The 14,651-nt window shown below is 45.3% G+C and overlaps 1 protein-coding gene across 6 annotated transcripts in view; it reads right to left on the reverse strand.

Moving 5' to 3' along the window:
* Window positions 1-14,651, reverse strand: part of ZNF236 (zinc finger protein 236) — a 229,328-nt gene that overhangs the window by 40,149 nt on the left and 174,528 nt on the right. For 5 of the 6 annotated variants that reach the window (XM_085877114.1, XM_085877115.1, XM_085877112.1 and 2 more), the window contains 4 exons: window positions 2,846-3,000; window positions 2,232-2,541; window positions 1,334-1,468; window positions 243-296 (listed from right to left, as the gene is read on the reverse strand). In XM_085877114.1, coding sequence (XP_085733240.1) covers window positions 243-296; window positions 1,334-1,468; window positions 2,232-2,541; window positions 2,846-3,000 — 654 coding nt within the window. The remainder of the gene's footprint in view (window positions 1-242; window positions 297-1,333; window positions 1,469-2,231; window positions 2,542-2,845; window positions 3,001-14,651) is intronic. The other variant, XM_085877113.1, reaches the window with a different exon arrangement.

Genomic DNA, 14,651 nt, shown 5'->3' on the forward strand with positions numbered 1-14,651 from the left:
AAGATTAATGCTAAACTTAAGAATAAAGTGAGAAAGTTTCTGGAACAAATGTGGAGGAAAAAAAAAAAGGAAAAAGAAAAGGTTTACAAAGCAAAACCAAATAGTTTTGGGAATAATATAATGGAAGGGCAGCAAAAAGGTGCTTCGCTGGCATGTAAGCAAAATCTGTTGATTCCACTCTCCATTGATGGTTCCAAAAGCATATCCTTACAACTAAGAACACAAAGTCCGTAACAACTTACTTGTGTCCGTGGTGTCAGTTTCTTCCACTTGGTTGTGCAGCAGGTCCTGTTGTCCTAAGGATCAAGTAAAGTGGCAAATGATACGAACTGCATAACCCCCTTGGCCCCACAACACCACCCCCCCCCAAATTTATATATTTTTACACAAAACACATGGGTTTGTTGAACATTTGATTGATGCAATCATTGAATTATTCAGAGAAAACAACTTTGTGTTATGCCTCAGAATTCGTCAAAAAGATTCCTTTGATATTTGCCCTCACAAATACGTGAACCTGCAGATTAACAAACGTTGACAGACAAACAACTATTTCACCAAATATCGAAACCAAGTCCATACTCAGACCCGTCCTGTTTTCATCCTTCCTTTCGCTTTGCTTTTCGGTATCCATTGTCATTTCATGCTTTGTTTCATCTCATGTTTTTACTATCTTCTCTGTTCTTTCTTTCTACTCTCAAAGTTAAAAACTCCTGTTAAGGATGATGGATAAAATAAACATTGGATTGACATCTCCTTTTCGGAGAATAACTCGGTACGTTCCATGCTCACCTCAAACTGTCTGATCATGGATTTGACCCCTTACTGGGATGAATTTTATTCCACCAAGATTGCTCTCAAACTGGTGAAGTTCCAGCAGGTGGCAAAGTCAATGATGTGAAACCAATTGTCCCATCTGCATTTCAAATGTACCATTAAAGATACACAAAGAGTTAAACAATGAAAAAGAAACCAAGTCAATGTTTGCTCATACCCAAGCCAAGTTTCCAACCTGGTATTAGCTTAACAGCTGGCACCACAAGGAGTCGGTGAGCGTTGCATGGAAAAGTGAGACAGTTGGGCCAATTGACCTCCACCTTATTTACCTTGGTTGGATAAAAAGGACAAAAGTGCAGTGCTACAATACTTCATATTCCGAGATGCAATTGAAAACTTGGAATTCAAACAATTCCCATTGCACATCACAGTTTCACAACATTAATCCATCCGATCTGAAAAAGGTTATGGAAAGACAAGCACAGAGTCAAACAGTGAGATCGTTCAAAAAAAGGCGTTCAGGGCTCAAAAATCAAATGTAACGAGTTAAACTTGCCTGAAATGGTGAGAGTGACACTTTGTGGGGAGCTGCAGGAGCTGGGATTCACGATGGTAAGTGTGATCTCGTGTTGATTTCCTGATGCTGATGTTATTGCTTGGGGAGAGAGTATTTGGGGAATACCCTGGGAAGCTGAAAAAAAAAAGAAAACCCAAAAATAAATCAGGGTGAGAAGAGATGAGGCAAAAAGTACCGTATAAAACCACCACACTGCAAAAATAAATAAGTCAATAAGAACGAAAAAATAAATAAATAAATGAGGCACAAAGCAAAGTACAGAAACAGTGCAAAGCACGATTCCAGCTAAATACACCATTTAGAACAAGAAAGGCACTTGGTGAAGCGAATACCTCCACCAGGCTGAATAGTTTACATTTCGGAGCCCACCAATCGGCCAGATCAGCATCGAGACCTTAACCAAAATCCAATCAGCTTGTTCTGATCACCTACCCAACTCATCCACCAAATTTCGCCATATCCCGTCCACAACTTTTTGAGAGATCATGCTGCACTGCATATCGTTTTTAACTCGATCACTTAATGGTGAACCAATCAGTTAAAAAATTATTGGATTCGGAACTTCAAGACGTATAAACAGAGCCTCTGATAAACAGACAGACAGACATACAAACAGGTGTGAAAACATAACCTCTGTCCACCTTTGGTGGCAAAGGTAATAAAGGTGAGTGAACACAACAGAAAGAACAATTGGAACTGTATTCAGCACCAAACATGCAGGGTCGAATGATACCACTCTTAATGAGTGCCCATATTAATAGGATTCTCCTGTATGTCCTACGACATACGTGAGTAACACGAACAAAAGTGGATCAAATGAAATTAACATCTTATCCTTATTTGTGGCAGCTGTTGCAATCCACACACTAACACTCACCGGTATCATTGGCTCCTGCTGTTGTGGTCGCTGTGGTTGTCGTCAAACCCGCAACAGAGCGGAATACCATGCCGTGTCCATCTGCTGCTTGCAGCACAACATTAGAAAGGGAAGAAGAAGCACCAGCACCGTCTCCCGCTTGCAGCCCCACAGCTGGCAACACGACACCAACAGACCCCTGGGTATCTTCAGTTGAGGGCGGCCCATCTTGCAGAGCCAATGGGGTGTTGCCGGAAGTGGAGTCACACGGCATGGCTTGTGAGATAAGTGAACTTTGTTGGATTGTTTGCTGGAGCAATCCGGGATCAATCTGGGTATGACCATTGCATTTAGTCACTGGTGTCATGATAGTAGTCATTGAAACACATATTGGTAAGAGTGGTAATTAATGGATTATAGCTTTGTTGTTGGAGGAAAAGAAAAGTAGATACAGTAGACATCCTTTAAAACAGTCTTCCATACAAATTTTAACAAGGTAATTTTGATGAGATAAAATGACAATTAGCTACGTCTGTGGTACATATTGATAAGTTGACAGTATGGTGCTCTCTCTGCATCTGTCCTCGTTTCATCCCCACTCTCTCGCGACGTAATAAAGACAAATAATTTATTACCTGCAGAGTGATGTTGTTGAGGGAAGTGGAATCGAGACCCGCAATTTGTACATTCTGAGCGAGTAAGCTGGCACCGCTCAGCTGGAGTTGGATTCCTTCAAGTGACTGCAGTGTCGCTAAACCAGAGTCCGAGAGCGATACCGTCAAGTCACCTGCTGAGAACATTCATGAACAATATATTAAAAAAAGAGTGGTGAAGGAAATTATTCAGTTGAAGACTATTAGAATTGTTTTTCTTTTCCTCCTGATTGGTCGTTTACTATCCAGTGGTGACCAAGTGGTCTGACATTCCAGAGACTGCATTTTCTTTTTGGCAAATCAATCTTTTGACCACCACCATACAAACAACAAATTATTCAATTGATTAATGTCTGTTAGTCGGGATATACCTAGACATGTGTGTGATCAATCTATAATACAACATTTCATGGAGAATTTTCCAGAGAATGGGCGTGCTGCGCCCATTATGGGCGGAGCCCACGCACAAAAAAAAAAAACGTGTTTTTAGGGGGTAGCCGGTTTCAAGTTACATCTTCTCCGAGGGGGTTTGTCGAATCTGGCAGGGGTTTCGGTGGTTGGTTAGCCCAATGGCACCTGCATAGCCCCACGGAGCTCGATTCTTCATTTTCGTCACAAGGTCACGAACTTAGAAAATGTCAAAAAAATCAATAAATTGGGCATCGAGCTCCTCGGGTTTTCAACTGTTTCGAATGAAAGTTGGTATGCAAATAGTGCTCTTTGAGCACTACAACTTTCATCATTTACGCTTTTCCCGATTCTCGCCAGTTTGCCCGTGGCGTCCCCTCGAAGGTCAAAAAAATAAAAAAGGCGAACCATGTGCATTGCTCGTGAACCATCACCGTCTCCAGACTTGTCATATGTGTTTGTGGTTTATCATATTTTTACTTCCGGAAGGGGTGTCTCACGAAACACCACAATAAGCTATTTATACACGTTAACACGGCGTTTGTCCAAGGAGGAAAAAATCCCTTGAAGAGGGGGATGGTGATTTATGAGAGGGGGAGGGGGTAATATTAGTATTATTAGTTTTGTAATAACATTAATATTATGTAATCATCAATCATGATGTTATCGATCTTGTAATCAGAAGTGGCCTTGGACAAACCCCACGATTAGCTATCTGAGCACGGATATACATCGCAACGAGGATTTTGCCCAAGGTGGAAAACCCCCTTGGAGAGGGCGGGCAAATGAAGTCACTGCAACCTCTGTCGTGTGACCCTTAGTTAGCCAGTCAAGTTTGGTTGAGATTGGATAAGTAATAACCAAATGTATCATGGCCAAAAATGCAGGCAGACACCAAATTGCATATTTTAGTACAATAGCAAAAGTTAAAGAGTCTGATTGCACACCCTGAACGTTTCTGTCAACATGACCCAGGGTTGAAAGTTTGTTTGATTTATGAGTCCAATGGTAAGATACAAGTCTCCCAAAATATCAATAAAACATGCACGTGATTCACGAGTGCAAAAACATGGGGAAAAAAACAAACAAAAAAACAAAAATTAATTTATTAGGGGGCTATTTAATACCCAAACCAATCTGAGTTGGGGGCTGAAATCTTTTGTTGGATTGGTTAACCAAAAAAGTCCCCAAATATACCAGATAAATGAAAAGCATTTGGATGAAACTTGTAAAAACGTTTTTGTTTTCTTTAAATACATGGTCTCAGGATCGTAATGGAGCTGCCACTCAAACACACACACATGGACATACCGATGAGACAAACACTTAACACACCACTGAGTTTGGGGGAAGTGCCGTCACTTCCCGGGATACTCTGGATACCAGCGACGTCACAACAATGGTGCCGCTTTTCTCACCGCACTCAGCGAGGTATTTCCTCCTCCCAGTGGATGCCAACAGATGGAGATTGTCCATGCTCTATCCTTTTTAAATGCTCACCGTCAAGCAAGGAAGCAGCATGTGCCATTTTTAAAAGTCTTTGGTTTGACTCGGCCGGGGTTTGAGCCACCGAGCCGAGACCTCCCAGACTCGGAGGGGACGCTCTCACCATTACACCACATGTCTTTTAAAGGGTAATAACAAAGAAAAATATCCTTTCATTTTGAATCACTCATTCATAACGAAGCAAGTGTCAAGGAGAATTAGCCACGATAATTTTAGTTCTTGAAAAGAAGTAGGATGATTGAAGAATAAGGTGGTATTCAGCAAAAGGAAGAATCTAATTTAGAATAAACTACACTTGCTTGGTGCAGTGGAAAGGACAATCAAATGTGATTTTAAAAAGTCACACTTGTTTTTACATCTTTATCACAAGATCACATTTTATCACAAGACATCTTCAGTTGAGAGTGGCCCATTTTGGAGGGCCAATGTGGTGTTGCTGGAAGTGGAGTCGCACGGCAAGGATTGGGAGATCAGTGAACTTTGTTGGATTGTTTGTTGGAGCAATCCGGGAACAATCGAGGTATGACCATCGAACATCGTCACTGGTGTCATGATTGTAGTCATAGCAACATGCATTGGAAAGAGCGATACAATGTCTTGTGATAAAGTGTGATCAACGAATAATGAAGAAATGTTAACAAAATGAACAATCGAAGCTTGAATAGATTATATTTTGCAATCAACTTTAGAATGGTTTGTTCTGTGCTCGTAAAATGTTTTGATTGTTCACAATAAAACTGCTTATGAAAATAGATAATTACGAACTCAACCAGAGAGTGCATACAACACATTACCACGTGCAGTCTTTTGAATCAAGGACATGGGTGGGGTCTGCAAGCAGCAACTTTGATTGGTCGTGACGATGTAAAATGCTGCAATATTGTCCAGGTACTGCTAAAATGAAGGGGTTTGAAAGTTCCAAAAAGGCGATTTGTGTTCTTGTGTTGAAGTATATAATTAAACTGAAATAAAATAAAGATTTCAAAGACATCCACGGCCAACTCCACATGGCTTACTGACTTCCTCTCCTCTCTCGAAGCCAACGTGTGGCTCTCAACAGAATCCCTTCATCTCCTCTCCCTGTCAAGGCTGGAGTGCTGTAAGGCAGTGTTACGGGCCCAATCCCATTCCTGATCTTCATAAATGATCTCTTTAGTGTAGCAGCATAGCAAACCTGTTGTGCATTTTGTGATACAAGCACCAAATTTGGGAAAATGTACATGAATATGTTGCGAACATTTTCAGATATTGGGCCACTTGAAATTCTCTATTCATGTCCGCCATATTGGATTTCAAAATGGCCGCCACTTGAAATCTACATTTGCTATTATCTCTGGACGTAATGCAGCTATTGACTTGATTCTGGTATCTAAATGTATGTTGTTGGGGGCAAGGAATCCAATGGTACCATTCTCAACTTAATATTATCGATCACAGTCTGTTATATAATTTTATTTGGAAAAGTTATATCTTGGCAAATATTGGATTCAACACAATACTTTGAAAAGAATGTCTTAGTTCTGTAAATGTCTTAGGTATAATACTGACACATGCAACATGGTCTAGTATTTGAGGCGAGGTGTACTGGTATCTGAGGCTAGGAATATACTGGTACTGAAGATACGTGTACATAAACAGTGTCATGTTAACAAGTTCGGCATTGCCACAAGTCCATGTATGTTGTTGACTCATCGTCATGTGCAGTCCCCTTCACACACACAGAGGGCTGTGCACTGAAGGGCAGCCTTTTTGCACTTGCAGCGCCTCACACACCCTTTCTCGAACTTGCAAGAAACCAGCTCAATGCAGCTGTGAGCTGCCTCAGTTAGCCTGGTCCAGTAAGGTGTGTACTGTCCTTCTCCAGTCCTTGACCAACCCCAGTTGGTTGGTGGAGGGAGCTCTGGTGCTGGCAGCAGTATCTGACACCACACATGTCCACCTTGATACACTGCCCTCTTGACATGTTCCTCCAGAGCTGCCTTCGTTGGAGGGATGAGCTGCACATTGTTCTTCTTTGCGAAGAGTTTCCTCCTGGCCTTGTCAATGTCTGTGCATTTGCTGGTTCGATTATACAACAGGATCACGAACCTCTCGATGATGCGCATTGCATCGTCTGGTATGTCACGAGGTGCAGAGGACAGCAGCAGTAGCGCCTCAGTGAGTTCTGGCAGCACCGTCCAGACTGCCCACGCAGTCTTCTTGCTATGTCTATGAAAACTAGCCACAGTGTCGCATCCAGTTAGAGCGTGGAACATTGGCAGTGCACGAGCCTTCTCTCGTCCCAATCCAGCTGCTATTTTGTGTGCTGCTAGGTATCGGACACCATGCAATACCGGATGAGTATTGCATGGTGTCCATGCTGGACTGCGTGAGATGCATGCAGCAACATCCGACTGTCAGCTTCTTCATGGTTACATGGGGCGAGTGATGTCAGATCTGGCAGTAGTGGCTTGCTGAGCACTGCCTCTCCATCAGTAATGACGAGTTGCTTGTCCTCCTGGTCAAACCATTCCATGAGAGCTGCTGAGAGGAACCTCAACAGCTCGGTCTTGTTGCTGTCCACTCGTAGGAAGTTCTGCCAGTATCCTGGTATGGCTGCGGCAGCCACCACACGTCTCCGCACACCTTGTCCCCGCTTTTCACGTGTACTACCTTTCAGTGAATGAGCAAGGTAAGTATCCCAGACCAGATCCAGGCGTGACACTTTTTGCAGCTTCGTGGACATATATGGGATGAAGACCTGTTGTGCATACTCTTCAAAGGTCTTTGATGCAGCCGGCTTCAGCATCTGGACGATGGCTGCTCCATCAAGCACAATACAGGTCGTGACAGGAGTTTCTGTCTTTGCGTTGGAGACTTCTTCCAAGCATGTGAGGAGATCACTCTTGGTACCAGTGCAGAGGCTTCCACCATCAGACAATGCAGGAGGACATGCCTGATTCTCGTGACAAAAGAACTCCTCAAGGTTTCCATCCCTCGTCTGGCAGCCAATGTACAGGCGTGGAAAGAGTTCACGGTCATTCTTGATGGAGGCGAGCTGTTGCTGACTTATGCTCTGGCTTCTTGGAGTGGAAGTGCTGAACACCTTCAGCTTGTTACGAGGAATGGGTGCATCCACTGCCTTTGCTCTATCCAACAGACACTCTCTGGTGAAAGCCTCGAACTGCTCTTGGCCAATCCTCTTGGCATTCGTCACGGTCTTCACAGGAGCAGGATCTGCAATCTCCTTTGTGTCCAGTTTGACTACATCCTGACTCTCGTCCTCAAATGGGTTGCCCATCTCCTCTATGACACTGACGAGAGAGTGAACATCTTTCACAAATGAGGCCTGTACACTTGGCGTCTGATCATGATGACGTGTGTCTGCTGTTTGCTGTCTCCAGTGTTGGTTCCCATCCTGGAATTCTTCGATCACCCTGGCAACTTCTGGTCCCGCAACCATCCAGCGACGTAGGGCACTAGGGTTGTCAGTGAGCCCAGCTGCTCTACCGTCTCCTTTGATGCAGGCATTATTCTGCTCATGTGCCTGGTCCATCAGGATTGAAGAGAACATCCTCTGTGTTTTCTGAACGGTGAAGTGGCTTTCCCTGAATTTCCTGGCGACATCTGGGTGTTTGATGGTGAGTTCGGCCATGTCCTTCAGGTGCACTGGTATCCACCTAGCATAGTGGGTGTGATCCAGTGCATGGAACCAGGGGACCAGCTCTGTCAGAGCATCGAGGTACATCATTAACGATCCCTGCCTGAGAGAATGCACGTACACTAGAACCAACAGTTCTAGTTCCAGCACGGTTGCCCAGTAGTGAAACTGGGGGATGTCTTCTCCTCTCTGGCAACACCAGTCTTCAAACTCCGGAAGGTCCTCTGCATCCCTGGTTTCTCCCAGACAGTAGTGGTTGTCGGCACGGTGTTGCAGGATGTACAGTGCTGCCGCAGTCACTTGATGTGAATTTATATTTTAGACTGCCAGTATATATGAGCTTGTCTGAGTTGTTCCTAGTGATTTAGTATTGTTTTTTTTTTAATTTATATTTGCAGAACTAAGACATTCTTTTCAAAGTATTGTGTTGAATCCAATATTTGCCTCGATAATTTCCAAATAAAATTATATAACAGACTGTGATAGATATTAAGTTGAAAATGGTACCATTGGATTCCTTGCCCCCAAAAACATACATTTAGATACCAGAATCAAGTCAATAGCTGCATTACGTCCAGAGATAATGGTAAATGTAGATTTCAAGTGGCGGCCATTTTGAAATCCAATATGGCGGACATAAAGAGAGAATTTCAAGTGGCCCAATATCTGAAAATGTTCACAACATATTCATGTACATTTTCCCAAATTTGGTGCTTGTATCACAAAATGCACAATTCTTTGTGCATTTGGGTGTCAGGTCAGGTTCGATTTGTGACCTGCTACAGGTACCATGTAAACCTGTACTAACCTGTTCCATGGTCGGGTTGTCGGCGACGAAACCGTCTCCCCCACCAGGTTTTCTGGTGAGGAGGGTGTTTGGATATGGACACCCAGCAGGATTAAAAACAAAACCTGTCAAAGGGCGGAGGAGCTCCTTGTGAGCCAACGGCCATCCATATCTAGTGCCCAACTGTGTCTGCGGACGTCCTCCTGCAGTTGGGTCACTTCTTATTAGGAGGTTGGTGGCAGGATTTGCACTCCGGCCACCGTAAACCCTTCATTCCGCAAAACGCAAAAACGCAAAAAAATCTGAAAACCCACTCCGTGGGAGTACCTCCTGTGCAGCTTCCCTTCGCAGGGCAGCTCACCGGATGATGGGATTGGGGCAAAGCCTTCGGGACCCCCAATCTTTGATAGGAGGGAAACCCCGGGGTAACATCCCTGGGTCAGATTGCGGGAGAGTGTGTCGGAGTGGTGCTGAGGTGTCGTCCACCAGACGGCGGTCTCCTTGGGTTAACCTGAGGCGGTCCCTTTGGGTGGGTGCCTGGAATGTCCTATCCCTAAGAGAGGATGATCACCTGTCTCTGTTATCATCTGAGCTCAAGCGTTTGGACATCGGGATTGCAGCTCTCTCTGAGGTTCGGAGACCGGATTGCGGCGAGATAATGGTGGGTGGTTACACCTACTATTGGTCTGGTCGCTCTGATGGTAACCATACCCAAGGAGTTGCTGTAGCTGTGTCCAATAAGCTGACCCCAATGATAATTGAGGTAACACCGGTCAACGAGCGTATTATGAGATTGCGGATTCGTCACTCCTTAGGTGTCATTTACCTGGTCTCTGTTTATGCTCCGACTGAGGCAAGTGATCTCACTGTGAAGGATGCATTCTACGCCACACTCGAGTCTGTGGTTGATCAGTGCCCCAGACGAGATACACTTCTAGTCTTGGGGGATTTCAATGCATCGACTGGAACTGATAGGGACGGTTATGAGGTGTGTGTTGGTCCCCATGGGTCAGGAACTATGAACCAGAATGGCACTAAGTTCCTTGACTTTGCAAGAAGTGATGGACTTAGGGTGGCTGGTTCATGGTTTCAGCGCCCACAAGCTCATCGCTGGACTTGGTATTCCAACGCTGGCGGTGTGGCAAAGGAGATTGACCATGTCCTCATTGACGGTCGTTGGAGGATGATCCAGAACTGCAGGGTCTACCGGAATGCTCAGTTCCTCAATACTGACCACAGGCTTGTTGTAGCAACTCGAAAGCTGCACCTTAAATCCTGGAGAATGGAACCATCCCAGCCGAGGCTGGATATTGCCAAGCTCAGGGATGAGAGAGTAGCTGAGGAGTTTGCGAACAGGCTGAGTGGACACTTGGGGCGTCTGGGTGCTTTGGGGGGTCATGAAGAGTAGTGGAGCGCCTTCAAGACCACCGTCCTTGATGTTGCCGGTGGATGCCTTGGAGCTCACCGCAGGGCAAAGAAGAATTTTGTCTCTCAAGGGACACTGGATACCAATGACCAGAGTCGCAGGGCCAGGCTGAATGGCAGAGCTGAGCTGTTCAGGGAGCTGAGGCGTAAAACTGTACGTGCACTGAGGGTGGACAAGGAGGCCTATGTGCGAGGAATCTGTGATGGGGTAGAGCATCACCTGTGGACAGGTGATTCTCGTCCCGCTTACAGGGGAATTCGCGCATTACGTTCATCCAAGCCCATCCCTCGGAGCACTACAGTTCGAGCAGAGAGTGGTAGGCTCTTGACAGAGGAGTCTGAAGTGAAGACCCGCTGGGCCGGTCACTTTGAGCGGTTGTACCAGGCTGATCCCCCAACTGTCGAGTTGGACGTCAAGGGTGTTACAATCCCTGTTGCTGACCCTCGAATCAACTGTGGTCCACCTACGCTTGTGGAAACACGGGCTGCAGTGAACCAGTTGAAACGGGGCAAAGATCCAGGGATCTGTGGCATCCATGCCGAACTTCTCAAGGCTGGTGGAAATGCTGCACTCGTGTCGTTGCATGCAGTTTTGTGCTCTGCCTGGAACACAGGCATCATCCCAACTGACTGGAAGAGGGGCCTTGTTGTCCCTCTCTGGAAAGGGAAGGGTGATCGTCAAGACTGCAACAACTACCGAGGGGTGACGCTGCTCTCAGTGCCGGGCAAGGTCTTTGCTCGGATAATTCTCGATAGGGTTCGCCACCATCTGCTTGAGCACCAGCGTCCAGAGCAGTCAGGCTTTACACCAAAGAGGTCACCGATTGACCGTATCCTTGCACTTCGTGTCCTCACCGAACGCAGACGAGAGTTTTGGCAGGGGCTGCTTGCAGCCTATGTTGATCTCTGTAAAGCGTTCAATTCAGTGAATCGGGATGTCCTCTGGAGGATTCTTGGTCTTCGTGGGGTGCCAGCAAAACTGATCGATCTGATGTCTGAACTCTACTCTGGTACTGAGAGTGCTGTGAAGTGTGGTGGTACCATCTCTGACTTATTTCCAGTTGTTACTGGAGTTCGTCAGGGATGTGTACTTGCCCCCACACTTTTCAGCACTTGTACGGACTGGATTCTAGGGAGGATGTCGGAGAGATCAAGTTGCGGTGTGTCATTTGGGAATGTCAAGATCTCGGACCTTGACTTTGCAGATGATGCAGTCATCTTTGCGGAGACTTTAGACATCCTCTTGGGGGCCCTCGAGGTGCTGAATGAGGAGTCGGAGCCGTTGGGATTACGGGTTTCTTGGGTCAAAACTAAGATCCAGGCTTTCGGTGACATCTTGGATGCTGCTGTCCTGTCTGTGTCTGTTTGTGGTGAGGATGTTGAGGTCGTGGAGAGATTCACTTACCTTGGCAGTGATATTCATGTCTCTGCTGGCTGCGAGTCAGAGGTCAATAGACGTCTGGGTCGGGCTTGGGGAGTCATGGATTCACTGGATCATGGGGTGTGGCGCTGCCGGTACCTGTGCGGGAGGACGAAAGTCCGAGTCTTCAGGTCCTTGGTACTTCCAGTCTTGCTCTATGGGTGCGAGACTTGGACTCTGACCAAGGATCTGAGACGGAGACTTAATTCCTTTGGCACCAGGTCTCTTCGGAGAATCTTTGGCTATCGCTGGTCGGATTTTGTGTCCAACGAGCAGTTGCTGAGAGAGACTCGGATGAGATTTGTTACCTGCATTGTCCGTGAGCGTCATTTGCGGCTGTATGGACATGTGGCTCGTTTTTCTGACTCTGATCCTGCTCACCAGATTCTCTCAGCGAGGGAGTCTCATGAGTGGAGGAGGCCAGTGGGTCGACCACGTGCCTCGTGGTTGCAACAGGTTGACCATCATCTCAAGGAGATGGGGATGGGCCTGGTATCTGCCTGGGGGATGGCCAGACGGAGGCCCCTGGAGTACCGGCGGAAAGTGGACGCAGCGACATGCTGTTCTGGCACATGCTCCCATACCTGACCTGACAATTATTTTGAATATTTGGGCGAAGCCACCCCACTACTTTGGAAAATCCTCTTTATCCATTTCCTGAAAACTCCACCCTCTGCTGCGACATCCCTCATCCTTCAGACAGGAAGGCTGCAGCCTCTTCCCTTGTTTCAGACCCTGATAGAATCGCAAGATGGTCAAACACTTGGAATATGTCTTTCAATCCAGACAACACTCATATTCTCTTGATTTCTTTCTGAAATGACTGGATGGCAAACTCTCCCATGTACTTTCTTAACAATCCACCAGAAGTTCAGTCACTCAAACTCCTGAGTCTCACAATCAGCCATGATCTTTCCAAGGCAAATTACATTTCTAAATTTGCCTCCAAAGCCAGCCGCTGACTGAGCATCCTCTGTCGTACAAAGTCCTTCCTTGGCACACCTGAACCGATCCACCGATCCACTGATCCACCGACACACCTTGGCACACCGATCCACCGACAAGGTGGATATTATCCGCAGTTTGATGGAACACTGCTCCCTGCATTGGGATGGCACCACTGCCTCATACATTACTCTGTTTAATGCTGTGGAATCCAAGACCTTGAAGATAATTGGAACCTCCCATGATGAAGCTAAGTCTATGGGCTTATCACTTTCCCATCACAGACAGGTCGGCGTATTTTATATTTCTGGACGGTGGTCGGTGGTCTCTATATTTAACCGCCTCCTTTCCGGAATTGAACCGTCTGCTCTTTCTGTGCTTTGTCACCCCTGTGCACCCCGCCCCCCCCGCCCCCAGGTTCCTGCAAGTTGCAAACAGCCCATCATCAACCCCTTTCTGGTGAAACTCCCAATTCCAGAATCATTGCTCACATCCACTCATTCAATCCTCTTTTTTCCCCACCTGTAGAACAAACTTCCACATTCTCTTCAATCTCATTCTTCCCTCCAAGTGTTCACGACAGCTTATATATATATATATATAAGTAGGGTGAATATACTGGTTCTAGCTCACTTTTCCCCATGTAAATGAATGGGGGATTTTCAGCGATTCCCTTTTTTTTTCCCCTAAAAATAAACCCCCTTTTTATCCGTTTTTCCCTGCTGTGCAGGGGTTTGGCTTTTTGTGAGGCAATGTTTTATGGTCGGATGCCCTTCCTGGACGCCTCTTACAACACAGGGATATGGTACACCTATTCTAACCGGGGCATACACCGGGACCAGTATACTGGTACTCATTTCGCCGACCTCGGAAGGATGACAGGCTGAGTCAACCCCCTGGTGTTAATTCAGCAGCTGAGCGGGATTCGAACTCGGGACACTGGGATCCCAAGCCGCCACCCTAACCACTAAGCCAACACCAGGCTTTGTATATATATAACCAGGCTATCCCAAGGTATATTTATTTGTCTCCCCTTTAACCTGGGGGTTGAACAGCTCACTCATTGAACCTATAAAGATTTGTTCATTCTCAAATTCCTTCAATAGTTTAATTTTCTTTGCACAATAATCCCCATCTAAAATATTGACAAACAAAACATTTGAATCTTTATATTTTTAAGATACCCCTTTTGTGCCATTACGAAATGATAAACTTCTCTTAATGATCTCATCTGACCACCTCCTGAGCCACATATCATTTTGAGATTATAGTAAATTGTTTTTTCATTGTTCAATTGATAACCATCAAAGTTTTCAGTCCATTCAAGGATATTCATTTTTTTCTTTACATCCTCTAACGTACTACTTTTTAAATTGATTCGCTTATTTGTTTTATTTACCTTTGTTTTAGTTATTTTTTCAATAAGACTTATTTGATATTTTTCACATTCATTATGTTTTCCATTTATATACCAAGACTGAGATTTTCTCCACTCTTTAGTTTGATTAATACTTGGTTTAACCATTTATATATTGTGAAAAAACGCAGCGGTAGCCCTTAAAAAACCCTAACCCATCTTCCCATCGTTAAAACGCAATCTATTTTATACACTCTATCATACAATATCCATATGGAACACAATCTATTCCATTATCTA

This window comes from Eptatretus burgeri, chromosome 4, assembly GCF_056783735.1.
Source record: "Eptatretus burgeri isolate ZD-2024b chromosome 4, Ebu_testis_v1, whole genome shotgun sequence".
Lineage (NCBI taxonomy): Eukaryota > Metazoa > Chordata > Myxini > Myxiniformes > Myxinidae > Eptatretus > Eptatretus burgeri.